The sequence below is a fragment of the Onthophagus taurus genome, chromosome 7 (genome assembly GCF_036711975.1).
Source record: "Onthophagus taurus isolate NC chromosome 7, IU_Otau_3.0, whole genome shotgun sequence".
Lineage (NCBI taxonomy): Eukaryota > Metazoa > Arthropoda > Insecta > Coleoptera > Scarabaeidae > Onthophagus > Onthophagus taurus.
Window position 1 is genome coordinate 4,659,980 of NC_091972.1, and position 26,495 is coordinate 4,686,474.

General features: G+C 31.4%; 2 protein-coding genes across 5 annotated transcripts; both read right to left on the minus strand.

The window, feature by feature from the left end:
- Positions 1-3,614: 3,614 nt before the first annotated feature.
- LOC111429536 (Dystrobrevin) lies at positions 3,615-18,922 on the minus strand. 4 transcript variants are annotated; one of them, XM_023065482.2, is made up of 18 exons: positions 18,584-18,922; positions 18,117-18,264; positions 17,841-18,057; positions 17,689-17,774; positions 13,478-13,629; positions 13,309-13,417; positions 13,091-13,257; positions 12,912-13,036; positions 12,760-12,858; positions 12,624-12,705; positions 12,328-12,369; positions 12,013-12,128; positions 11,780-11,948; positions 11,364-11,724; positions 11,186-11,305; positions 5,369-5,416; positions 3,971-4,203; positions 3,615-3,916 (listed from the first exon to the last, which is right to left on the minus strand). In XM_023065482.2, the coding sequence occupies exons 2-18, from the start codon at positions 18,259-18,261 to the stop codon at positions 3,779-3,781; spliced, it is 2,409 nt and encodes an 802-aa protein (XP_022921250.2). In that variant the 5' UTR covers positions 18,262-18,264; positions 18,584-18,922; the 3' UTR covers positions 3,615-3,778. The 4 variants fall into 4 exon arrangements, with proteins under 4 accessions (XP_022921250.2, XP_022921249.2, XP_022921252.2 ...); XM_023065481.2 differs by having other exon boundaries at positions 11,780-11,951; XM_023065484.2 differs by lacking the exon at positions 12,328-12,369.
- Positions 18,923-23,389: 4,467 nt separating this feature from the next.
- On the minus strand, positions 23,390-26,209 carry LOC111429545 (ATPase family AAA domain-containing protein 2-like). The gene is made up of 8 exons (XM_023065489.2): positions 25,877-26,209; positions 25,400-25,821; positions 25,154-25,354; positions 24,918-25,096; positions 24,722-24,869; positions 24,493-24,672; positions 23,634-24,443; positions 23,390-23,581 (listed from the first exon to the last, which is right to left on the minus strand). The coding sequence occupies exons 1-8, from the start codon at positions 26,100-26,102 to the stop codon at positions 23,525-23,527; spliced, it is 2,223 nt and encodes a 740-aa protein (XP_022921257.1). The 5' UTR covers positions 26,103-26,209; the 3' UTR covers positions 23,390-23,524.
- Between the last annotated feature and the right edge of the window lie 286 nt (positions 26,210-26,495).

The window sequence follows — 26,495 nt, forward strand, 5'->3', positions numbered from 1 at the left end:
AAAAGAAAAATGTTTTTATAACACGAACAATCCATGTTTTACAGTTTTTGCTCTTTTCTTTTTAATAAAATACACTTCAACCGAGGGTTATTTGTTATTTTCTTAGTTTTTAGTTTTCTTATTGGACAACTTAGGATGGCTTTATCCCATTAATGCACAGAACAATTTTTCAAACATATAAAAAAGAAACATTCTTTTTGGTTATTCTCCAAAAACACAAGGCATGAATGGGTTAAAACATTTTATTTTTCGCAAAACATTTTTATTTACATTGTTTTAACCAACAAAAGTATGACGATGATTGAGATTTGATAATTTATATTTTAGGAGAGATCTATAATTAGGGTTAGTTGTTTATCTAGCCTAAACATTCTTTTCATAATGATTGATTATAGTTTTAAGATTTTCTTTATAGTGTTTAATTTCTTCTTGGACTTTAAAGCTGCAATGTTTATGATGAAAAAATAAAATTTATAAATAAATTTGGAGAAATGTTTCAATAAATTTACCAATTTTAATTTTTATAATTACACTGTTTTATAGCAAAAGTATTTGGTAGATTTTTTACTTATCTAGTTCTTAAACATTTTTGTATCGCTTTCAAGCGAGCTCAGCTTAATTAACATTTATTATATTGCCTGATCCAGCCAAGGTTGCTTGCGACTGACGCATACAATTAATAATCACATCGGTACAACATTGACAGCATATTATATTGTAGCGCCTTGGCTGCAAAAGGCCTCGACTTAATCAACATTAAAAACATACTATAATATATAATTAAGCCAAGGTTGCTGCTTGCTGCCGCGGTGCTACATTTGATACCATATCGGCACAATATTAAACAGCACATATTGTAGCGCCTTGGCTTAACCAACATTAAAGAACATACTATAACATATAGTTAAGCCAAGGTTGCTTGCTGCCGCAATGCTACATTTGATACCATATCGGTACAATATTAAACACCACATATTGTAGCGCCTTGAGTTAACCAACATTAAAGAACATAGTATAATATATAGTTAAGCCAAGGTTACTTGCTGCCGCGGTGCTACATTTGATACCATATCGGTACAATATTAAACAGCACATATTGTAGCGCCTTGGCTTAACCAACATTAAGGAACATACTATAATATACAGGGTGTCTCACGTAACTGGTTCGTTAGAACTTTTTAAGGTTCCACTATTCATAGTGGTTCGAAATTTTGATAGCATGGGTTGTTCTTTCTAAACTTTCGATCTAGAATATTTTCAAGATGGCCACCCCTTCCGGTCTACCGGAAGTAGACCACAACTTCGTTATTTTAAATGGAATGCTATAGTTTTTATTACACCTTTCAATTATACGTAAAAAAATATGTTGACTTTGATAAAAGCGTTTTTTGTTTTCGAGTTATTTTGATTTTAAGTGTTTTTTGACAAATTTCGCCATGGTCTTTAAAAGCCCATATCTCAGCTAACGATCATTCAAAAAAGCTCTGCATTGGCACGACTACTCTACAGATGCTGCCAAATAGATTGTCATTTGTTGTATCAGAAAATCTTATACAGGTTGGTCAAAAATTGAATTATCGTTTCTCAATATTCAATTGCGAAAAAGTCGAAAATTTTAAATGGAACACCCCATATTTCTTTACCCTATCAGAAAGGGAATTTAATTCTTTACAAATTATCTATAAACATTCCTATACCTATTTAGTGTAGTTTCCCTGATATTGGAAAATTAATCAAAATCAGACATAGAGTCCCAAAGCCCGTTTGTGTTTTTGTTAGCAGGCCAAGACATTTTGACAGTTCATCGTTTAATTTATTTAAATTATTATTGGTATTATTTCTACAATTAACTATGGTTGAATAACCTTTAGCTTGCTCGCTTTTATTTATCAAAAATAACCAACAGAAAAACGAATAAATGTAACAATGAAAAACAACAATTTAATAACAGAAATTAGAATGAATAACATATAAAAAAACAAAAACTTAAAATTATAAAAGAATTAAAACTGTTCGATATGCTGACCATTCACCATTAAACATTTTTCAACTTTTCTTTCGACTTCTACGATTGTGGCCCGTAGAAGTTGGTCGCCATCAATAGTATGTAGTGCACGCACCACTCTATCACGCAACTCTTGTCGTGTGTTGACCGGTGAATTGTACACTTGATTTTTTAAGTGACCCCACAAATAAAAATCCAATGGTATTAAATCTGGAGATCGTGGAGGCCATTGCCATGAATATAAAACAAATTTAAAATATCGGCGTTGGAATAATTTGCCATGATATACAATGACTTTCACTCGTGATCAAAAGTAAGTAACAACAACAATAACACAAATATGGACCAAAAACTGTCAAAATTCCATGGCCTTCTAATAAAAAAATCAAACGTTTTCCCGCATTCCGTGCATGCTTTGATTAATTTCCCAATATCAAACTACAATAAATAGGTATAGGAATGTTTATAGATAATTTGTAGAGAATTAAATTCCCTTTCTGATAGGGTAAAAAAATACGGGGCATTCCATTTAAAATTTTCGACTTTCTAGCCATTGAATATGGAGAAACGGTAATTCAATTTTTGACCACCCTGTATAAGATACTCTGATACAAGAAATGACAATCTATTTGACAACATCTGAAGAGTAATCGTGCCAATTTAGAGGTTTTTTTTAATGAACGTTAACTGAGATATGGGCTTTTAAAGCGCATGGTGAAATTTGCCAAAAAAAGATTAAAATCAAAATAACTTGAAAACAAAAAATGCTAGGTACCAACAACTTTTATCAAAGTCAACATATTTTTTTATGTATAATTGAAAGGTGTAATAAAAACTATAGCATTCCATTTAAAATAACGAAGTTGTGGTCTACTTCCGGTAGACCGGAAGTGGTGGTCATCTTGAAAATATTTTAGATTGAAAGTTTAGAAAGAACAACCCATGCTATCAAAATTTCGAACCACTATGAATAGTGGAACCTTAAAAAGTTCTAACGAACCAGTTACGTGAGACACCCTGTATATTATAGTATGTTCCTTAATGTTGGTTAAGCCAAGGCTTGCTGCCGCGGTGCTACATTTGATACCATATCGGTACAATATGGAACAGCACATATAGCGGCCTCACTAAACATCACAAAGTTATATATTAGCAGACTAACAACTGAATGAACTTTGTGTTCATAATTTTGCTATAAAACAGTGTTAATAAAATATTTAAAAAAAAGTATAATTAAGTATTGTTTGATTTTTTTTAAAACATTTATATCTTTAGTTTTTCGTTTCATTTAGCTTCATTACTCTATCTAAAATCTATGCAAGAATAATGTGATACTGGCATAATGATGCTATAATTTTCACTCTGATAATTTCTTAAGTATCGACAAAAACATAGTTGACCAACGAAACGGATTTTTGTGTCGATATGTATCATTATTAGTATATGTGTGTACTAATTTGTTTTTCAATGCGTTTTCTTTTTATTTTAAGCGTTATCAATGAGTTTCATGATTAATTAGAAAAAAAAAAAATGTTAACGTTAAAATGATTTTTTTTGTTTTCTTGATTCTATTTAATATGCAAATTGTAAAATGTATAAAGTACAAAAATGAATAAGTTAGGGGTTATTATTTACTTGGTCAGGAAATACATCTTTTTCATTTTTTTTTTTTAATACGATTGTTTAGGAATTTTAGGATTAAAAAGTAATTTGAAATTAAATTAAAATATAAAATTTTCACCAACATTCGATTCTTTTTCTTTCTTCACATTTTTATCGATTAACCCAATTTTTAAGAGCTTCCTCCCACTCAAGTGTCTCTTTAGATTTTCCTTCGTGCGGTGATGTCGCATCATTAAAATTTTTCGAATCTTTAGGCGTTTTTACAGTTTGATGATCACCGTTATCATTCTAAATCAAAAGATTTCTTTTTTAATCATTTTTTTTGTTATATTAATATTTTACCTGTTGATAATGAGTCATAAATCCTTGTTGAAACGTAAAATTATGATGACTCGCATTTGGAATTTGACTTTGATATCCTTGATTTCCATAATTTTGACTGTGATTATTCTCTTGGGGACTTTGTGGATGTCTCGCTTGTAATTCAGCCATAAAATTTGCTTCTTGAGCGTATCTACGTTGAAGTTCTTGTTGCCAACCGCCATCCGATTCGTCTTCACCATCATCTTCGAAATCTAATAAATTTTGAAATTTTAAAAAATATATGAAAAATTTAGGGGAAGTTTAGGCTAAGCAACTTTCACAGATATTTTAATATCAGCAGACATTTATTGATATCGTTCTGTATATTGATTCTTTTACCATTTCATATTTATCAACAACAATTCTTTTCAAACACTCTCTCTTAACAGTCATTAATTTAATGTGAACATACTAATAAGTTAACAATAGAATACCTCAGGAAATATAACCACAAATACACGTGGTTACAAATAATAACCAAACTAAAGTCAGGAAAAGGAACACAGCAAGTTAGAAATATGAAATCTTCACCAAATAAAAGGAAAACTCTTCAGGATTATCATTGAGATGTTTGTACGACAACAAATGGAGGCCACATCGAACTATACTGAACAAGTATGAAATTAGGAGAGCTTTCCTTTTATTTGGTGCTGATTTCACATTTCTATTTTGCCTTGTTCCTTTCTTGTGACCGATCAAAAGTGCATTATGACTTTATGGACACACTGTATATCAATATTCTATTTTAGCTTGCAAGAAAAAAGTCCTTTTGGGAATCGTGTTGTACCTCCTTAGTCTTTTCCTGCACATTGTAATATTTGTATCAGTTTCTCTTGATTCTATTACATCTTGATAATCATGCCCAATTTGTATCAAAATTTTATTTATTCAATAATACTCTCAGCATCTCTGAATATATTATAAATCAAGTAAAATTGTCCAGAACTATGTTAGAAAGGAATCATCTGATGCCTATGAGAGAAAGAGTGACTCAAAGATTAAAGTTATAAAAAGTACGTGATTATTTTGTTGGCCACTTAACCGTAACTTCCCCTATAAGAAAAAGAACTTGTTAAAAATAAATTTCTTACCCTTTTAAAATTAAAAATAAATGTAAAAAGTGTTAATTTAGGTTTTATTAATCTTAATGTGTGTTTTGTGCCGTTTGAAATAAAAATATTCTTTTTTTGTGAACTTGGAAATATTCTTTATTACTGGGTGGTGTAAACTATTTTTGAGACGATCATTAAACTACAAAAAACAAATACTTTTGGCTGTAAAAAAAAAGAAAGTTTTATATTTATTTACAATAAGTTGGGACAAAAAATAAATAAAAGACAAAGACCACCGAAATAGCGTTGATTTCGTTTTACTCACCCAAAAATCTATTATGAATATTTGTAGGTTGAGGAAGACTTGAAGATTCTGCAAAAATAATCATTCACAACAGGCAACATTCCACATACACTACATTAAAAAAAATATCATCAAAGACAGGATCACACTCTATATCAACAATTAAAAAAAACAAACTCTTTTATTATTTTAAGTTAAATTTTAAGTTTAAGCTAATTATTATCCTAAACTAGATTAATAAACTATTTGCTATTTTTAATTTATGTATTTATTTACATAAAATACTTAAAAAAGAATGGGAAAGTGTTTTTCTTGTGAAAATAATAATAACAATAATACAATAATAAAAAGGCGTATTAATCTAAAAATAAAATTTATTTAAAAAAATAATCACAATGTGTAACAAGGGAAAAATAAATAAATCTATGTAGAGAAAGATAGAGAGTGAGCACAGATTATTAAAATAATAATAATAATAACAATTCTTTTTAGTTACAACTTCACAAAAGCCTTCTTAAAAAAATATTATAAAAACATAACGAAAAAGGTGTTTTTTTAATTAAGAAGTTTACGTGTGTGTTTTGAATGAATTAGTAAAAAGTACAAAAGAAAACATAAAAAATGTTTGAATATTATAAATTATAAGTACGACCTCAATTAGCACCAGAAAATATATTAAAACGACAACTTTTCCTAATCTCCTAACATGCCATCATCATCAAATTTTAAATACATGAAAACTGAACTTTTAGCACCTCAACATGCCTTAAAAATTAAAATTAACTAAAACAAAAAATTAAAAAATACATCTTGATCAAAATGAAATGTTAAACATTTTTTTTTTTTGATCGAGATTATTTTTTTTTAATAACATAAATTTAATTGAACCAGAAAAAATTAAAAAAATTCTAACGACAGTTCACAAATCGGAAAAGAAACATTAAAACAAATAGACAAGTTGTTATAAGAAATAGAAATAGAGAGAAAGAGAAGATATTTTTTTACAATAAGCACAAGAAAAAAAAATTATAAAAGTAGTTATAATAATGTATAAGATGTTTAATAAAATAAAACTTCTTTAATTTGGGTAAAAACCTTATTAGGTATTTGTTTAAATCAATGATTTAACTTTGATTCATTAAATGTCATATCCATAGAAAATATTTACATTTATAGAAGAGTTATTTATTAGTGTCATTTATTTAAGATACTAAAAAATGAAAAACGATGGAGTGAACTTGAACCCGGGAGAGGTTGAAGAGAATTCTAGAGGAGTTCAAGACCTAGAACGGGTTGTAGAGCCAATGATGAAGATGTAAATAAACGAAAAAAGGATCCGGAAGTCATGAAAGTTGATTCAATTTTATTGTTGTCTGCTTTAGTTGTTCGGAAATCAAAAGAAGAACATATTCCGATTGTTGTTGCCCTTCCAACGTTTAAAAATTGTTCAAGAAGAAAACTAGCTTTTTGGAATGCGATTGTAGACAGGAACCTTTAAGATAAGTATAGTATTTGTTGTAATACGCGTCAAATATAACTCGTATCTATGATTTAGGTTATAGACCACAAACTTAATAGAGAAATTGTTATTTTTGCTTGCCGCCATCACTCCATTCTTCAAAAAGTTTCAAAAATGACAATTTGTCATCAAAAGATTTGTTCTATATACAACAACCTAGCGCCGAATAACAATTAAAACTAAAACTAACGCTATCCCTAAATAGTTGGGATACCTCAAAGGTAGCCTTACGCTGCAAAAAACTTCAGGGTCACAGACAGGCTAACAGTGCCTCAGCAAAGTGGATCTAAGGTCGCTCACAGGCTTCTTAACCGGCACATTGGACTTCGGCACTTCGACTTTGCAACGACGAGTCAGAGGCTGCTGAACATATACTGGGTGAATGTAGCCAGAGGCCGAACAAAACCTACTCCCGACTTAAAGAAACAAAACTGTGGAAGCAATACTAAGGTTCATCAAGGACCTAAATTTGCTCGAAACCTTTGGGTGGCTTAACCCTTTGTGTCCAGACAGTACTTTAAAGTACCGGTAGTTTTAAACACTCATTTTAAACTGTAGTCATCTATTCGGCGCATTTAGAGCTGTCGGTACTTTCTACTATACAAGAAAGAATCTGTATAAAAAATGACGCAATCCGCACTGTAGAGTTTTTAGGTATATTTAAACTTATTCGTCCAGGTGTGATGAGAGATTATTACAGATCATTTTAAAAAGAAAGCATTGATCTTTAATTTAAAATAAGTCTCATTCCTTAATTTCAATAAATACGGCTTCCAGGAATTTTTAAATTAGCATGTTTTTTGATAGTTTTAGGTTATACGAAAATGTAAGTTTTGTTGCAACATTTTTTTTGTCAATATTTTTCCAATCCAGCCCAACAATTATTATACATCATTTTAAAGAGAAAGCTTGAAGCTTTAATGTGAAATAAGTTTCATTCCTTAATTTCAATAAATACGGCTTCCACGAATTTTTAAATTAGCATCTTTTTTGATACTTTTAGGTTATACGAAAATATAAGTTTTGTTGCAACATTTTTTTTCTCAACATTTTTCCAATCCAACCCAACGATTATTATACATCATTGTAAAGAGAAAGTTTTGAGCTTTAATTTAGAATAAGCCTCATTCCTTAATTTCAATAAATACGGCTCCCACGAATTTTTAAATTAGTATCTTTTTTGATACTTTTAGGTTATACGAAAATGTAAGTTTTGTTTCAACATTTTTTTTCTCAATATTTTTCCAAACCAACCCAAAAATTATTATAGATCATTTTAAAGAGAAAGCTTTGAGCTTTAATTTAGAATAAGTCTCATTCCTTAATTTGAATAAATACGGCTTCCAGGAATTTTTAAATTAGCATCTTTTTTGATAGTTTTAGGTTATACGAAAATGTAAGTTTTGTTGCAACATTTTTTTTCTCAATATTTTTCCAATCCAACCCAACAATTATTATACATCATTTTAAAGAGAAAGCTTTGAGCTTTAATTTAGAATAAGTCTCATTCCTTAATTTCAATAAATACGGCTTCCACGAATTTTTAAATTAGTATCTTTTTTGATACTTTTAGGTTATACGAAAATGTAAGTTTTGTTTCAACATTTTTTTTCTCAATATTTTTCCAAACCAACCCAAAAATTATTATAGATCATTTTAAAGAGAAAGCTTTGAGCTTTAATTTAGAATAAGTCTCATTCCTTAATTTGAATAAATACGGCTTCCAGGAATTTTTAAATTAGCATCTTTTTTGATAGTTTTAGGTTATACGAAAATGTAAGTTTTGTTGCAACATTTTTCTTCTCAATATTTTTCCAATCCAACCCAACAATTATTATACATCATTTTAAAGAGAAAGCTTTGAGCTTTAATTTAGAATAAGTCTCATTCCTTAATTTCAATAAATACGGCTCCCACGAATTTTTAAATTAGTATCTTTTTTGATAGTTTTAGGTTATACGAAAATGTAAGTTTTATTTCAACATTTTTTTTCTCAATATTTTTCCAATCCAACCCAACAATTATTATAGATCATTGTAAAGAGAAAGCTTTGAGCTTTAATTTAGAATAAGTCTCATTCCTTAATTTCAATTAATACGGCTTCCACGAGTTTTTAAATTAGTATCTTTTTTGATACTTTTAGGTTATACGAAGATGTAAGTTTTGTTGCAACATTTTTTTCTCAATATTTTTCCAATCCAACCCAACAATTATTATACATCATTTTAAAGAGAAAACTTTGAGCTTTAATTTAGAATAAGCCTCATTCCTTAATTTCAATAAATACGGCTTCCATGAAATTTTTAAATTAGTATCTTTTTTGATATTTTTAAGTTATACGAAAATGTGAGTTTTGTTTCAACATTTTTTTTCTCAATATTTTTCCAAACCAACCCAAAAATTATTATAGATCATTTTAAAGAGAAAGCTTTGAGCTTTAATTTAGAATAAGTCTCATTCCTTAATTTCAATAAATACGGCTTCCACGAATTTTTAAATTAGTATCTTTTTTGATACTTTTAGGTTATACGAAAATGTGAGTTTTATTTCAACATTTTTTTTCTCAATATTTTTCCAATCCAACCCAACAATTATTATACATCATTTTAAAGAGAAAACTTTGAGCTTTAATTTAGAATAAGTCTCATTCCTTAATTTCAATAAATACGGCTTCCATGAAAATTTTAAATTAGTATCTTTTTTGATATTTTTAGGTTATACGAAAATGTAAGTTTTGTTGCAACATTTTTTTTCTCAACATTTTTCCAATCCAACCCAACAATAATTATATATCATTGTAAAGAGAAAGCTTTGAGCTTCAATTTAGAATAAGTCTCATTCCTTAATTTCAATAAATACGGCTCCCACGAATTTTTAAATTAGTATCTTTTTTGATACTTTTAGGTTATACGAAAATGTAAGTTTTGTTTCAACATTTTTTTTCTCAATATTTTTCCAAACCAACCCAAAAATTATTATAGATCATTTTAAAGAGAAAGCTTTGAGCTTTAATTTAGAATAAGTCTCATTCCTTAATTTGAATAAATACGGCTTCCAGGAATTTTTGAATTTGCATCTTTTTTGACACAATGTTAGTTTTTACTCAATATGTTTTTTCTCAATATGCTATCAAATTTTCGTCGTTCTGTAAATACAAGTCTGATAAATAAATATTCAAATTTAGTACGTCCACGAAAATGTAGCGCAAGTTCAAAAGAAAGAGGAAGTTGTGAAAATTATTCTGCCAAAGCTTTGACCAAAATGTACTGCGTGCAATGTTTATTTATGTTGTAATGAAAGAAAGAACTGTTTTTCTGAATGTCATAATGTGATTTAGATAAAGCAAGTGTTACTTATTTTCTAACGTAATAAAAAATGTATTATTTTTATATTAGCAATATAGTTTTTGTATACTGAAAATATATTTTAATGCTGATTGCATATTTTGCTAAAATTGATTCCAAAGGCCTCTACTGAGTGTATTTTGATAGCGTTATAATTCTGTCACAAAGTTTCAAAATTTTTAACTTCTTGGGACACAAAGGTTTAAGTTACAATAGATTTTATCTTTTCGTTGTTATTCAGTGCTAAAGTTTTATATATTTTTTTCGAACTAAATGTATATTTCTATTTAACTAAAACTAGAATGAACACTAGACCTAAAACTAGAAACATTCGGTTTTAAACTTTAAACCCGAAACTTTCTAGTTCTAGGTCTAGTATTAGTTCTAGTTTTAATTGTTATGCAGCACTAGACCAAGAACTAGAATCATTCGGGTTTATCCGTCTTAAGAGACGTAAGACTAAACCTAAGTGCTAGTGCAAAACTACAACTAACACTAGACCTAGAACTAGAAACATTCAGCAGTATTGACAACTGTGAATTTAACATTTTTGTAAAGAAAGTTGTTAACTTATCATTTATTATTATATTTTCTATGGATAAACATAGAAAAAATTTTCTAATCAAAATTTAGTTTTTAAACTTAAATTCAAGTTTTAAACATACTTTAAAATTGTTAAATGATAAATTTTTCCAATCAAATCTAGAGGTTTTATTTTATTAAGCATAGGACTAAAAGTTTCAATAATGTTGAAGAAATTGCTATGAAAAGAATAACTCTATTATTATGTATACGGATCGGTTTTTTTTTTTTGATTATTTTTAACGCTTAAATAATGGAAAAATGCACAAAAATGTGTGTCATGTAAAAATAATACTTAACGGTTGGGCAAGTTTTTTTTTTTTTAATAAAGAAAACAAAAAATTATCTGTGTACCTAAAAAAGTAAGAAAAAAAACGCTTTATCTGTCCATACCTGAGTTTAACTCCCTTACTAAAGTCGACATCGCGTTTGTCACTGAATCAGCTGCTACTAAAAGATCGTTTCTTAAAGATCTTCCAACGGAACCTGGTGTACCATTTCCATTACTTCCCCCTAAAAAAAATTTTATAAAAATATAATAAAAACATTTAAAATATCAAATTTTATTTACCGATATTCATTGATGTTGATCCACCAAAAGCATTTCTAACATCACCACCAACACCCATCAAAGACTCATTTCCATGCATAACCCTATCGTTTCTAGGATCACTAGGACCATTTGAATTATTAACAACCATCATTGAAGGAACCATTCCTTGGTTATGTGGAATGTGAGAGTTTCTTTCGTTAGGAATTAAAGGATTTCCAACTCCTCCAATACCTTGACCAGTTGGGGACATCCCCATTGGCGTTTGAGGAGCACTTCGAGGTCCTTGATTTGTCGACGGAGCGGGACCCGGTGGAATCGGCGGTGATTTTGTACTACGCGGGGAAGAATTTGGAGTGCTTCGAGGTGAAGCTTGATGATTCTAATAATAAAAAATGTATTAATTTTTTTATATCAAAAAAAAAAAAAATATTTACCTTTAACATTTTCATTAAACCTTCAAGTTGAATCATAAGTTGTCTTCTGGAGTCTTGTAACGTTGTCAAATGACTTTCTAATTCATCCTTGCGTAAACGTAAAGCTCTTAATTCGTTCATTAAAGCAGGATTTTCGCCTCCATGACCACTGGATTCCATTTCTTGCTGTCTTCTTTTAAAATTTAGCAATAAATTTAGATTTTATGTAGTATTTATCAAAAACATCTTTTTACCTCAGTCTTGCGATTTCCCGCATAATTTCTCTATTTTTCGCCTCTAGTTGGGTGATTAATTCGCGTTGAGCTCGCGTAGAGTCCATTCCAAGACAAGCCTCAGATGGAACGCGCCCCTAATTTAATTAATTAATAAAAAAATATAAATTTAAGTAATTAAATTCTAATTTAATGAATTTCTAATAAATTGAAGAAACTATTTAGAAGTTGAACATTTAGAAAAGCTTAGGTTAAGATTCTATAAAAGCAATGAAGACAAAAAATGTTAATTTTTTGATATATTTTTTATTCTTCATTGCGAAAAAAGCTACTTACCGTATCTGGTGATAAGGAATTTTTTCTTAGGCCCGCTCGATGCTAAAGCAACAGCAAAAGCACACACATAAAAAAGAATCGTCGACATGGAACAAAAAGAAACGAGGAAATCAATCGAAAATAAATTAATTAAGTAATTTAACGACGAACATTAAGCAAAGTTAAACGTTCGCAGGGGAAACTATGTACTGAGTTAAAAACTTAGATAAAAAAACAAAGAAAAAGAAATGGGGATTAAAAAGAATCTAAGAAAAAGTAATTACATGCTCCTAGGAGCCAAAGAGTTTTGTTATTACCATGCCCGTTCGCTGTTCCTGCGCTAATTTTGCGGCGTATCTTGCTATTAACCTATGTTCATCATCTCGTGCGCTATCCAAGCTGCAAAAAATGATACTTAACTTACAATCACTATAATAAATATCTTAAGATTACCTTCTAACGGTTGAACGACTGTCTAAACTTCCCATTCCATCAAAATGGGAAAAATTGCCGTCTGGAAAACCATTGTGTGAAGGCAAAGGAGAGGCAGGCCTATAATAAAGTCTAAATACTAAAAAAAAACTTAAAACTAAAACGTTTCTTACACAATGTGTTGTAGATTAAGTGGTTTTTCTGGTTGTTCAGGGAAACGTGGAAGATTATTTTTTGGTTTATCCGGAACACATCTGAATGATTTACGAAGTGACTGGCCGATAGTTTTACTAGGAGACTAAAACAATATTTAATAACTACATGTAATAATCATCGTTTAAACGAATCTTACAAAAGATGAATATTCTTTGACGTTATGTTCTAAAGCGTGAGGCCCGGAAACGCGACCTCTCCAAAAACAGTCTTGACACAGCGTATAATGCGGACATTTCTGGCAACGGTATCGAAAACCAGAAAAGTTTTCTCGTTGACATGCATCACATTGACAAGGATGAATTACTAAATAATGTATTCGTTAAAAATAAAACCAATTATTATTAATCAACTTACTATTTTCAACTGCAGCTATTCTATGTAAAAGTGGTAACCACACTAAAGAAGGAGGTCCTGGATCTGACATCATTGTATCCAAAAAATCATTTACAGTTATTTTAGCGTTCTAAAATGAATTGAAAAATGAATACTTAAAAATAAATTGATATAATTTAAGATTTCTTACTGGACTAAAAATGGATGAAGCTAATGTATCAGTAAAATTAAACGTAGGTGACTCATACACTGCAGCAGGAAGAGCTAAAACTTCTTGTAAGTATTCGTTAAACCTCCAACTAAGAAGGAGACCGTTAGCATCAGAAATTTGAGAAAAAATATCTAGAAAGAACAGGAAATAAATGTAACATTTATAATAAGTCATATAGGAGTGACTCATAAGTAGAAAGCAAAATTGGAATCAAAAATATTGTTAAACAATATATCTAAATATCTATTTATAACATATTCAAATTAAATAAATTATTAAATAATTCCGGCTTTGATGGGGCTATATGGATTGAGTAGCCAATGCTGGTCCCAAGCCCGGGTAAAAGGAGGAGAGTAAAAACATGAAAATGCTGACAGAACTGTGGCATCATAATGGATCAATCGGATAATCGACGGCATATTGCATGAAAACGGAAAGAAAGACTTTCGAAAAGCAAAACACTCAGAATTGCGACCTGGAACAGTAACATCATGGAACAGAAAGATCAGGAAAACATCCTGGAAATAGAAAAACACTATATAGATGTAAGAAGAATCGGAAACAGCCGTCCCGGTATTGTGAGAAGATTTAATGAGTCTAGATCCACCAAAGATAACGATGTTTATATATTCGTGTTGATATATCAAATCAAGCGCTTCGCCTAGAAGCGACCCCAGCGATTTGAGAGTAAATGTCTTTTTATAAGAGAGTTTGTATCTTTACCAAGATATATAAAGGTGGCTACAAACTTGACAAGCATGCATGATCAATCTTTTTGTACAAGCATGTAAAATTTCCCTTCGACACCACACGATACAAGTATGCTTGAACAAGCGTCAGTTTGCGCTTGGACTATTGCGAGCTCGGACGACGATGCGCTCGTATTGGCTGCTTTTTGCCTTGTCCATAAGAGAAAAACGCGGAAGAAGAAACGAGATATATGGTGTAAAGAGTGGTTATTGAAAAGAAAAACCTACTCTCATGCTCTCTATTTAAATGCGATAACGGATTATAAACATTAAACTTATAACTAATTCTAATAACTAATGTCATCCTGGATTGGATTCTTAACGATTTATAAACATTTTTACTTCGATATAGGTATCTTTCTTTTTAGCAAAACTTGTTCATGTAACAATAATCATATATTATACAACAAGACGATCGAAAATACTCGATAATACGAGACGTATTGCCTGAAACACCACGAGATCGAAGATCGAGTAGATGGCTAGACTATTTCATGAATTTTTTGATACAAAAAATTGATATTCTTCAATGTTAAGAATATGATAGACTTCATTCGAGAATACTTCTATTCTTAAAACAAAAAAATATTTTAAGAAATACATTCAAGAATAAATTTTTCTTGATAGTCAAGAATAATGTCCCTCAGTGCGTGATCTCAGATTGCGACCCCTACTATTATTGGCAAATATTTATAATATTATTTATAATATTTATAATATTTCATAAATTTATTTATGAAATATTATAAATGCATTTATTTATAATATTTCATAAATTTATTTATGAAATATTATAAATGCATTTATTTATAATATTTCATAAATTAAAGAAAACCTCCCTACGATATTTTTAGGCTGAAAAATCCTTACACGTGGTGAGAAATCCCTAAGTGTGGCCACACGTCAAGCAGTGTGCTTGGTACACACGTGCGGTAATTAAAATTCAATCCATTATCAAGCAAATTGCACAAGCAAAATGTTTGCGCAAAATTATCCTACAAACGCTAAAGCATACTTGTACAAAAAGATTGAACGTGCATACTTGTCAAGTTTGTAGTTACGTGTGTAGCCACCTTAAGGAACGATTTCACCCTAAAATCGCCGAGGTCGCTTGCGGACGAGGCGCAAGAATCGTCTAAATCTGACGTGTTTCTCATTAATAAAATATAAAAACCAGCGCCTCGCCAGCAAGCGACCTCGGCGAATGGCAGTAAATATCTTCTTATAAAAGAGTTTGTATCTTAACCAAGATGAGTAAGAAACGATTTCGCCTCAAATCGTCAAGGTCACTTGCGGGCTAGGCGCTAGATCCACCAAAGACAGCGATGTCGTGTTGATTTATCAATACTAGCGCCTCGCCCGCAAGCGACCTCGGCGATTTGAGAATAAACGTCTTCTTATTAAAGAGTTTCTATCTTAGCCAAGATGTATAAGGAATGATTTCGCCTCTCATCGCCGAGGTTGCTTGCGGGTGAGGTGCTAGAATCGTCTAAAGCTGACGTGTTTCTTGTTAATAAAATATAAAAACCAGCGCCTTGCCCACAATCAACCTCGGCGATATGAAGGTAAATATCTTCTTATTAAAGAGTTTGTATCTTAACCAAGATGAGTAAGGAACGATTTCGCCTCAAATGGTCGAGGTCGCTTGCGCGCTAGATCCACCAAAGATGACGATGTCGTGTTGATTTATCAAATCCAGCGCCTCGCCCGCAAGCGACCTCGGCGATTTGAGAATAAATGTCTTCTTATTAAAGAGTTTCTATCTTAGCCAAGATGTATAAGGAATGATTTCGCCTCTCACCGCCGAGGTTGCTTGCAGGCGAGGTGCTAGAATCATCCAAAGCTGACGTGTTTATTAATAAAATATAAAAACCAGCGCCTCGCCCACAAGCAACCTCAGCGATATGAAGGTAAATATTTTCTTATTAAAGAGTTGGTATCTTAACCAAGATGGGTAAGGAACGATTTCGCCTCCAATCGCCGTGGTCGCTAGCAGGCGAGGCGCTAAATCCACCAAAGATGGTGATGTCGTGTTAATTTATTAAATCCAAACACCTCGTCTACAAGCGATCTTGGCGATTTGAGAGTAAATATCTTTTTATAAGAGAGTCTGTATCTTCATCAAGATGAATCATTTCACCTCTAATCGCCGAGGTTGCTTGCAGGCGAGGTGCTAGAATTATCCAAAGTTGACGTGTTTCTTATTAATAAAAATATAAAAACCAGCGCCCCGCCGACAAGCAACCTCAGCGATATGAAGGTAAATATTTTCTTATTAAAGAGTTTGTATCTTAACCAAGATATGTAAGGAACGATTTCGCCTCAAATCCCTGAGGTCGCTTGCGGGCGAGGCGCTAAATCTACTAAAGATAGTGATGTCGTGTTAATTTATCAAATCCAACACCTCGCCTGCAAGCGATCTCGGCGATTTGAGAGTAAATATCTTTTTATAAGAGAATTTGTATCTTTACCAAGATATATAAGGAACAATTTCGCCTCAAATCGTCGAGGTCGCTCGCGGGCGAGACGCTAGAATCCTTAAAGATAATGATTGATATCTATCAAATCCAATCATTCAATATTCCAATAATGTATCTCCTAAAAATTTGAATTTATTGAAAAACTTTGTATAAGAATTAAAATCATCTAAAATCGCTTAAAATCATTAAAACATTTGAAAGTAATTGATTTCAATTTTGCTATTTACCTTTGATGTACTCTACAGGTCTTTCAGGTTTTTTTAGTAGGACTTTAACAGTTGATAAATCTTTTAAAAGTAACACAACAACTTCATATAAACATAGGTCGACAAGCGCTTTGCTTTAGAGATACAGGTGTTCAAATTATTTTTTTTTAAACCATACACAAATTTGGTATATGGAGATTTTTTGGTGCATATAAGAAAGAGGATTATGGAGTCCGTTTATTATAGCTGGTAGAGGGCGCTCTGTAACGTATTCTTTATGGATTTTTGAATAACAAACACTTGTACAAACACAGAAGGATGCGGACGTCTTCTATTTGGATATCTTCTCCTATACTATCAGGCTACCTCTGCTGAATTTCCGTTTGGAAATCCATAAATTTTGATAAGAGTACCCTTTTGGTTCAGAAAAGTACAGAGAATAAGAATTTTTATTTAAAAGTTATAGTTATTTTAATCCGTAAAGAATACGTTACAGAGCGCCCTCTGCCGGCGATAGTAAAACGAACTTCATAATCGTTTTTCTCATGCCAAAAAACCTCTGTATACCAAATTTTAATAGAATCAGTTGAAATACACATATAATATTAAAAAGAAACAATTTAATAATTTAATTTCAACACCCTGTATCTCCAAAACATGGCATATGAATTTTTTGTGTTAATTTTAAAAGATCTATCAACTGTTAAAGTTCTGCTACAAGAATCTGAAACACCCTGTATATTACTAATATTTACATCTCAATTTGTCCATTAACTTTCCAGCGCAAAGAGTAGCCAAAGCAACTTTGATGGAAAATACTCTTATTTTTCCAACATTATCTCTAAAAAAAAATAATAAAAATCCAAATTAAATAATGAATAATCCCATAAAAAAAAGTTTTCCTTACACAGTAGCATAAGCCGCCAATAACCAATTTAACAATAAACTCGAACAAACATCAACATGAGCCTGTTGAGTTGGAGGAGCCCTTTTATTTAAACTATGATACAATGAACACAATAAAGTCTCTAATCGGGCTACACTCAATTCAGAGCTAGGCTCCAAAGCATGTAAACCTTGTTCGCGGAACGCTTCGATTACATTCCATATATCTAAAGCATGAACTAAAAATAAAATTAATTATTAATCATTTAATTTAAAAAGAAAATTACGGTTTACTTACGACTGACTTTTTTTTGTATAAACCTTAATTTGGTGGCCGTACGATAAGAAGCAAATCGAATCAAATCAAAATTATGAGAACTCATTTCGTGGACCAAAGCTAATCGGTGATCCGATGTACTTGAAATGGTATCTGTTCCTTGCATTTTCTAATAATAAATAAAAAGAAATGATTAGAAATTAAATCAACAATGAATTGATAAAGATATTTCGATATAAAGAGAATGATTTAAGATTGTTTAAATAGGTTAATTAACGTAAACACATAAATTAGTTTTTTATGTTCTTGTTATTGCTCTAAATTAATGTTTATTAAATTGATTGACGAAATAAATATTATCTGTTTATAAGGAATAAGTAACGATCGCTTTATAATCGGTATTTTTTGCTCCTTTTTTTTTGGTTATGTTTTGTGTTGGAAAAAAAGAATCAAAATAGAATTGAGGTTATGAAAAAAAAATTACTTACAACTTTTTTTTCTATAAAATGTTGAATAATACAAATAGGAATGAAGTCGTTTCAATTTGGGTTTGGTTTTTCTAGGGAAGTAGCAGCAGGACGTGACCTGCGCTCGCCATTTTCTTTGCTAACCTGCCCCCTTCTTCGGTGGTTGATTCTTTTGCAGGAGAGAGAGAAAAAAAAGGATTAACCCAATTTGCAATAAAAAAATGATTTCCGAAACGTCTTTTTCTTAAATTTCGTTTTTTTTTGAGTTGAAATTAAAATATTAATCGATGATTAATAATTGTTTTAGGGTTCATTGTACTGGATTCATTTTAGATCGACCGAATTTCTGGTGTCGGAATCACACCAAAATGGCCCGTATTGATTTATTTACAATAGAGAAACCCGGAACGAGGTTGACGATAAATAGATGATAATAAACGGACGCGATGATTTCAGTGCTTGTAACTTTTGCAAATGTTTGCAAAATACAAAAGGTTTCGTTCAAATAGATCGGGTTGCCAAAAATGTTCGGTTCCCCTTTGGGTCCGCGTTTTATATTTTTTTCTCTTTCGTCCCGTTTCGTGAGTCGCCCGCGAATCTCGGGCATTCGTCCAGATTTTCAGAACAAACGGATACGTTGAAAATTTTCTAAATTTAAAATCAATATGTGCAATAGCCTCTACATCACGTCATCAAGTTTATTTTCGACTTTTTCAAAGCGTAGGATTGTTATTAACTCATTAATTAATGCGTTTATTTAAATATCATGTTCTGACCTACACCTTTCAAAAAAATCAACATGATTAATAATCAAAACAATTTTACATATACCTTTGGGTGTTGTTGTCAAAAAAGGAATTTTAATTTGGATTCAGTTTTAACGAATAATTAAAAAGTATTTTTAGATTTTAATAATAATTTTTGATAAAAGACACAATTGTGTTTATGCAATAACTATGTGACATAAAATAACAGCGTGGAAAATTGATAGTTTTGGCAAGAATTCTTCATTATGACGTATTCGTGACGTATGATGTTACAAAATGCAGTTTGTTCGGTTCATTTGACGTAGAATATGAACATCAAAGAGGTTTTATAGATGAAATAATTCAAAATAACTATTTACATGATAATAAAATACATGTTCATATTTTCAAGCCTTCATTCCATTTATGATAAAATAATGATTATATGTTTGTGCTAAATATAAAAATAATTTTGAAAACTACTTCAAAATTTGTTGAAGATGTTGCGATTGCGACCTTATTTCCAAGTTGAAAATCCGCAATACGCGAAGTAATGCAATTGGAAGAAGGTGGAAGCAGCACTACCTTGGACGCTTATCGTCATAAGCCTTATCTCAGAAAGTTTATGATGCCATTTGCAAAGATTTTAGCCTGGACGAGTTGCTATAGCGTTGCAAAAGTACGGAAATTTACTTCAAAATCGTACTCAAGCGGCAAGACAATCCTGCATATAGCAGTATGTAGTTTTAATGTTGGGGTGACTTGAAGCAGCACTACCTTGGACGCTTATCGTCATAAGCCTTATCTCAGAAAGTTTATGATCCCATTTGCAAAGTTTTTAGCCTGGTCAAGCGGCAAGACAATCCTGAATATAACAGTATGTAGCTTTAATGTTGGGGTGACTTGACTAGCGTTTTACAGATTATGAATATTCGCGAACGAATCAAGTACATTATGCGTTCAATATTAGATGCCGTAAAAGAGGCGCGCTCCAGTAAACGCTCTTTGAGAACAAAAATTGAAAAAAAATATGCAAACCTAGAGGTGCAAATTTCAGAAGCGACTTGCGATCCTCGTCAAACGTCCGCGGCAAACTCGTCAACGTGAATCCTCCAAGCGTTTTCTCGGCTCTCCGACTAGCCTCCTTCCCTATAGACTAAAGTTATATACTAAAGTTATTTACATATTTACAAATTATAAAATGCCCCGTTGACGCATGTCTAGCATTTTTTGCTTAAAAAAACTAGATTGAAAATGATCTTCTAAATTTTTGAGGTGTTCAATAAAATTGCAATGTAATCTTCATTTGCAAAGGCTTTTAAATCGTTAATTACTTTCATGTTCTTATGAGCATGATATAATTTTCAAGGAATCACTCTTTAATTGTAAATCCCACCAAGTCCGTTGCTATTATTTTTGCAAGACCACAAGTCCGAACGCAACTCAAAAATGAATTTAATTTGGTTATGGGAGATAGGCCAATTGAGTTCCGTGATAATGCTCACGATTTGGGACTTAGATTCTGAGTTGAGATTTGAGCAGCATGTAGGAAAATGTATTAGAATAGCTTTTGCTAATCTAAAGAAAACTGTATGGTAGCAGATCAGTTCTCGATCAAGCCAACCGTATAATGTTATGTGATGCCCTGGTTTTGTCGCATTTTAACTATGGTAGCGTGGTGTATGGCCCTTGTTTATCTGCCACTGTTGCTGCAAGGATACAAAGAGTCCAAAATGCGTGTGTGAGGTTTGTCCATTTTATTTATATATTAGGATCGAATTACGTAAAGATGCTCATACTGTCAATTTGCGAAATAAAAATTTGATTGCACCTCCGATACATAAAACTACTCTGTATGAAAGATTATTTGCCAAGTAATAAGGTTTCTTTTTTATAAAGCATGTCCTATACCTATAGTCCTATAAATAACTTGATAACTATTGCAAATAGGTCCTGTAAATATTGTCCTATAAATAACTTGATAACTATTGCAAATAGGTACAGGACATGCTTTATAAAAAAGAAACCTTATTACTTGTGCGAATAATTTAAGATAAAAAAATATTAGGCATTCCATTTAAAAAAAATGAGATATAGCTATTTCAAGTTTCTAGTATTGAGTACAATATTACGAACACCCTGTAGAAGGTTACCAGACTTTTATAGGGGCATGAAGTTACTGTAACTATGCATTAATAATCTACAAAAGATTTGCTTTGTAGGGTCTTAAATAAATTGGGTATGGTTTCTTTTATAGACACGTGCAGACAGAGATTTTTTCACAAAATGTTGAATATTTCAAAAACGGTAAAATTTTGGTATAGGTAATGCTTAACAAAAAGTATGTCGAATTTTAAGGGTAATTCAAAAATGTAATAAAATATGGGGTGTTTCATTTAAATTTTCGAAGTTGTACCTTGTACTTTGTTTTTACAACACCCTGTATAAACAAAAATATTTTTAGGTTATGCACCTTCGAACACCAAACAACTTTATATATAAACATTTTCTTCTAGCGACACCCTGTAAGGAGATATCGTCCGATATCGCACTAATTGGACACCCAGTATATTATTATATGTAGTAATTGTGTTGCTGCTTTCAACAGAGTCTCGAGATCTTCTTCCTCTTCTGGTGCAGGATCATGTTCAATCATATTTTCAATCACATCGCCAATGTTCAAACTCATCTCTTCTGTTGCTGCAATATCGTCGATTTGAACATAATTTCCAAGATTTTCTTGTGTTATGTTTGCATTTGAACTATCGTAGCTTTTTTGAAGCAATTTTGTATCGTTGCTAACGAAACTTTATTCCAAGCTGTTGTAATGTAATAAAGTGTTTTTAAAACATTTATGGACTTTGCTAACTCTGAAGCAGATCTGACTTAATCCATTTTTAATAAAATGTGCATAAGTAGTACCCTCCATAATAGAATTTAAAATTCAGTATGATTCCCTGGTCTAGTGGTTGACATGCTGATGTAGTATTGGGAGGTAAAAAGATAACTTTTATGTTTTGTAGCCCAACCCTGCGTTGTCCAAAAATAATAAAATTTTTCGTTTTTTGCTGACAATTTTTCTATCAAATTGGAGCAACATAATATCTCGCGTCATCCATGTTTTCATATTAAATTTCCACATTGCCAGTAAATCTTTCAGTGCTACATTTTTAAATGCCCCACGTCGGGCCGTCTTTCCAATCACCAGCAAATCTTCTTTTTGCCATATTAGCATAAAGTAAAATTGTAAGCCTTTCCTTGGAAAGTTTTCCACCGCTATATTTTTCAGACTTAGATGCAAGTGTTTTGTTCGGTAAAGCTTTGAAGAAAAGGCCAGTTTTGTCGTTGAACACATCTTCTGGCCGATACCCAAGGAGTAACGCAGGCAACTTATTGCTAAACCGATTTACGTCATCTTGTTTCTTTCCATTTTCAACTTCCATTTTTTCTCGCGAACTAAGAAGTTTTTTACTAGGCGCCATTTCAAAAATCTCTAGCACTCACTATTTGCACAACAAAAAGAAAACAAGCAGTAAAGCAAGCAGCAGTCGTAGAGGAACTACTAAAACGAACGGAAATAGGTAATTCCCCGATTTCAATATACTTACATTATTTGCTCCCGCCGGTCCGTTGTCCCGTTGTTAGAGGTTCGCGTCCCGTTAAGGGAGGTCCCAAAATTTTTTTCAACTAAAAAAATTTGTCCGCGTCCGGTCCTGCCCGCGAACCTCTTCAGCGCATTCATGCAGAGTTACCTTCCTGGCTATCTTTGGTCGCTCTGTAAATTGTTTGTAAGCCTCATTAGGTATTTGACTATTAACCCCTTGTGTACCATGTAACCTATAGTGGATACATGCTATGTGTAGGGCAAAATCCCATTATAACCTCACGTGGATACATGATTTATTTAGGTGTGTAACCAGTACAGTAAACATTATAAGGTAGAATTTCAGTCTGGTACACAAGCAGTTAACAATAAATAGTATAAGATTGCCTAATTAACTAGTTCATTTTGAATTTGTTTAATGAACACCTTACATTGACTTAGTTTTTATTTTAATTGGTTGTAAGAAGAGATGTTAAATAATTCAAAATTATTTAATTGTGATCTCAACAATACAAGAAACAACATTTATTAAAATAACCCTTTCAAACTAAATCACATAAATTTTCTTTCAAACATCTTCACTTTCATTAAAATAAAAAGCAACCCATTTTATCACTCCGCATAACTCTTTGTAGACCTTTCAAAGTTATTTAAAGTTTTTTCAAGAGTCTACAAAAAAAATAATATTTCATTTACCGTATCCTCATTTTAATTATTTTACCTCTATGAATCCGTGATATTTATGTTTATTAACAACAATACATGCCGCTATAATATCGTAAAGCATTTCCAATTGGCCGACAGGCAAATTGGCTGAAGTTTCGTGCGCCGTTCTCTTCCACAAATTAAAAATATCTACCGTTTTCGGATTGTTTAAATCTTGACAAAGTTTTGTTGTACTTTCAAATTCAAAGAATGATTTAGGTTCTTTTTTAACGATCGTCTCCAAAAATGTACCAACACTTCCTTCGGAAGCAACCCTACTGGGAATTTTACCAATAAAATTTTCATCTTGGAAAACCGAGCAATCAATCATATCGATTAGAGTCGTGTTTTTTATGTTTTTTGATCTCCCCCGATTTTTATTTAAATCGGTTAAAGAACACCTTGAATCTAGTGATGTTATATCTGAACGGTGTTCAATAATTGTAGAGGTCGTTGAAAATGCCTTTTTACATTTACATTTATAATTCGCTTCTAGATCATCTGAAAATCGGTCGATTTTTCTTTTTTTAATATGGACGTTTTGATGACACCGATTTGATTTTCTTTTTAAATTGTTGCATTTATGTGATATATCTTTCAAACATATTTGATGCTTTTTGTGTCGCACTCCAATTTCCCTTTTACATTTTTGAATTGGAATGGTTTCTTTGATATTTTCGTTAGGAGTTTCCTTTTTTAAAATTGTTGCAACGCTCGTTTCAGAGTTTCCAAAAAATAGAGGCGCAAAGAAATTTTCGCGCTCCTCTACATTTGGATCGTCAATTTTTATTACTATGCTACTGTTATTATAGAAATAATTTTGTAACTAAAAAATTAAATTTGTAATAATTTAATTTATTCGATTTATAACTCACCATTAATGGCAGCTCTTCGTTACAGGTTGCAATTAATAAAAGGGGAATTCCCGGATGTAAATCTTCTAACATTGTTGTTAAACTTAATTGAATACTTGATTCTATCATATCCCACCAATCATCAACTCTTGATAGAACTAAAATTGATGGTAAATTTTGACGAGCGTTTTTTATATTCGTCTAAAAAAAATGTTTTTCAACAAAAATGATTTATTATTTTTTAATAAACCTCAAATAAAGCTGGGATATCTAACATATAACAAGGAATATGTTCTAAAAATTGAAGAATTGCAGGAATTATATGAACAATTAATCCTTGTTGATTTGATCCTTTTAAAACCAATCGCCCAACATATCTTTCATTACCTATAAGAAACCTAAACAATTTCTTAATAAACAAACTTTAAAAATAATTTCAAATTTACTTTTTAAAAGGCTGAGTAAATTGCGGTAATAAAATATTAATATATTTAATAATCTTATCCAATTGCCTCTGAAGAAGTGGTTTTATAAAAGGACTCAATTTTCGCGCTCTATAATTTCCCAATCTTTGCGCTGTTGGAACTAAATTCATTCTTGCATTTAAAAAATCAATTTCTTGAACCTAATAATCAATTTCTTCAGCAAAAAGGAATCGTTTCTCATCAATCGTTTTATTTACCACAAGATTATAAATATTTATTTTCATTTTCGTTCCAATTAAACGAGGTTTATGAACATCCGGGTATTCCCGTTTTAACGAGCAAAGCACTGCTTCTGCACATAAAGCTTGAAGATCTGAACCACAACACCCAGAAGTCGATTCAGCGATTTTATATAAAAGCTCATTAGAAGGTTTATAAGTCCATGAATACGTATGAACCTAAAGAAAAGTATCAGCATAAATAATTTTTTTTATTTCTCTTACTTGTAATATTTCTTTTCTAGCATTAACTGAAGGCAAAGGAAAATAAATTTCTCTATCAAACCGTCCTGGTCGTCTTAATGCGGGGTCTAACGCATCGATTCTATTCGTTGCGCCAATTACAACAACTCCAGGTTTATTATCTAAACCATCCATTAATGTTAAAAGTGTTGCAACAATGCTGCAATGATTTTGATCATTTTGTTGACAACGAACGGGCGCCAACCCGTCCAATTCATCGAAGAAAATAATCGATGGGCGAGTTTTGTTCGCTTGAAGAAATAATTCGCTCAATTTCCGCTCGGATTCTCCGAACCATTTATCTAAAATATCGGCACCTTTACGTTGGTAAAATGTTACCTTCCCATTTCCTACTCGGCTTAATTCCGTTGATAATGCGCCGGCGACTAAAGTTTTTCCAGTTCCTGAAATAATAATTTAATAAAATGATGATAAAAAATTAATAATAAATAAATAAACCTGGTGGCCCGTAAAAAAGTACTCCACGCGGTGCTTTAACGCAAAAATGCTTATATAAGTCTTCATAAAGTAAAGGAAATATGATTATTTCTCTTAGAAGTTGGATGTGAGTGGAGAGGCCGCCCACTTTTGAAAAATCCGGAAGGGTATTGCTGTTTCTGAGGCATAAACGACGATTGGTATCTTGAGCCGTTACTTGTTGATTTATATCCCCCACCCTCTTCATTGATTAAAAAATTGAATACAAAAAATTGTTAAAAATTTGAAGAATTATTGAGATTTTGTACAATCAAATTTTAATACGTCCCGGTTATTTTGACGTTAAGATGTCATTTTATTGTTATTTAAAAACAAGGCAACCGTTTCTTCGTTGCCATTAGGATTCAATTACTAAAAAAAAAATGTGTGGTGTTAATTTACTTTAATCTTCTTCCTTTATTCTGGGGTATTTTTTTTGTTTCTTGTCATTTCTTTCTCAGCAAACAAAATGATATACCATGTTATGGGTTCTTTAATAATTAAATAAAAACACTCTGGAGCTGAACCAAAAAGATGTCAAGTAATACAACAAATGGACAATTTAATTGTAGAAAAGTAGAGGAAAGTAAATCTTGGGATC

Excerpts from the sequence above, each read along its gene's own strand:
- LOC111429536 (XM_023065481.2), bottom strand. The coding sequence starts at position 18,261 with ATGCAAGGAACAGATACCATTTCAAGTACATCGGATCACCGATTAGCT. Across the intron at positions 17,775-17,840 it reads TTGGCGGCTTATGCTACTGT|AGATAATGTTGGAAAAATAA; the intron begins GTAAGGAAAACT and ends ATTTTTTTTTAG. Across the intron at positions 5,417-11,185 it reads AGTAAGGGAGTTAAACTCAG|AATCTTCAAGTCTTCCTCAA; the intron begins GTATGGACAGAT and ends TTATTTTTGCAG.
- LOC111429545 (XM_023065489.2), bottom strand. The coding sequence starts at position 26,102 with ATGAAGAGGGTGGGGGATATAAATCAACAAGTAACGGCTCAAGATACC. Across the intron at positions 24,870-24,917 it reads TTTACTCAGCCTTTTAAAAA|GTTTCTTATAGGTAATGAAA; the intron begins GTAAATTTGAAA and ends GAAATTGTTTAG. Across the intron at positions 24,673-24,721 it reads ATATCCCAGCTTTATTTGAG|ACGAATATAAAAAACGCTCG; the intron begins GTTTATTAAAAA and ends CATTTTTTTTAG.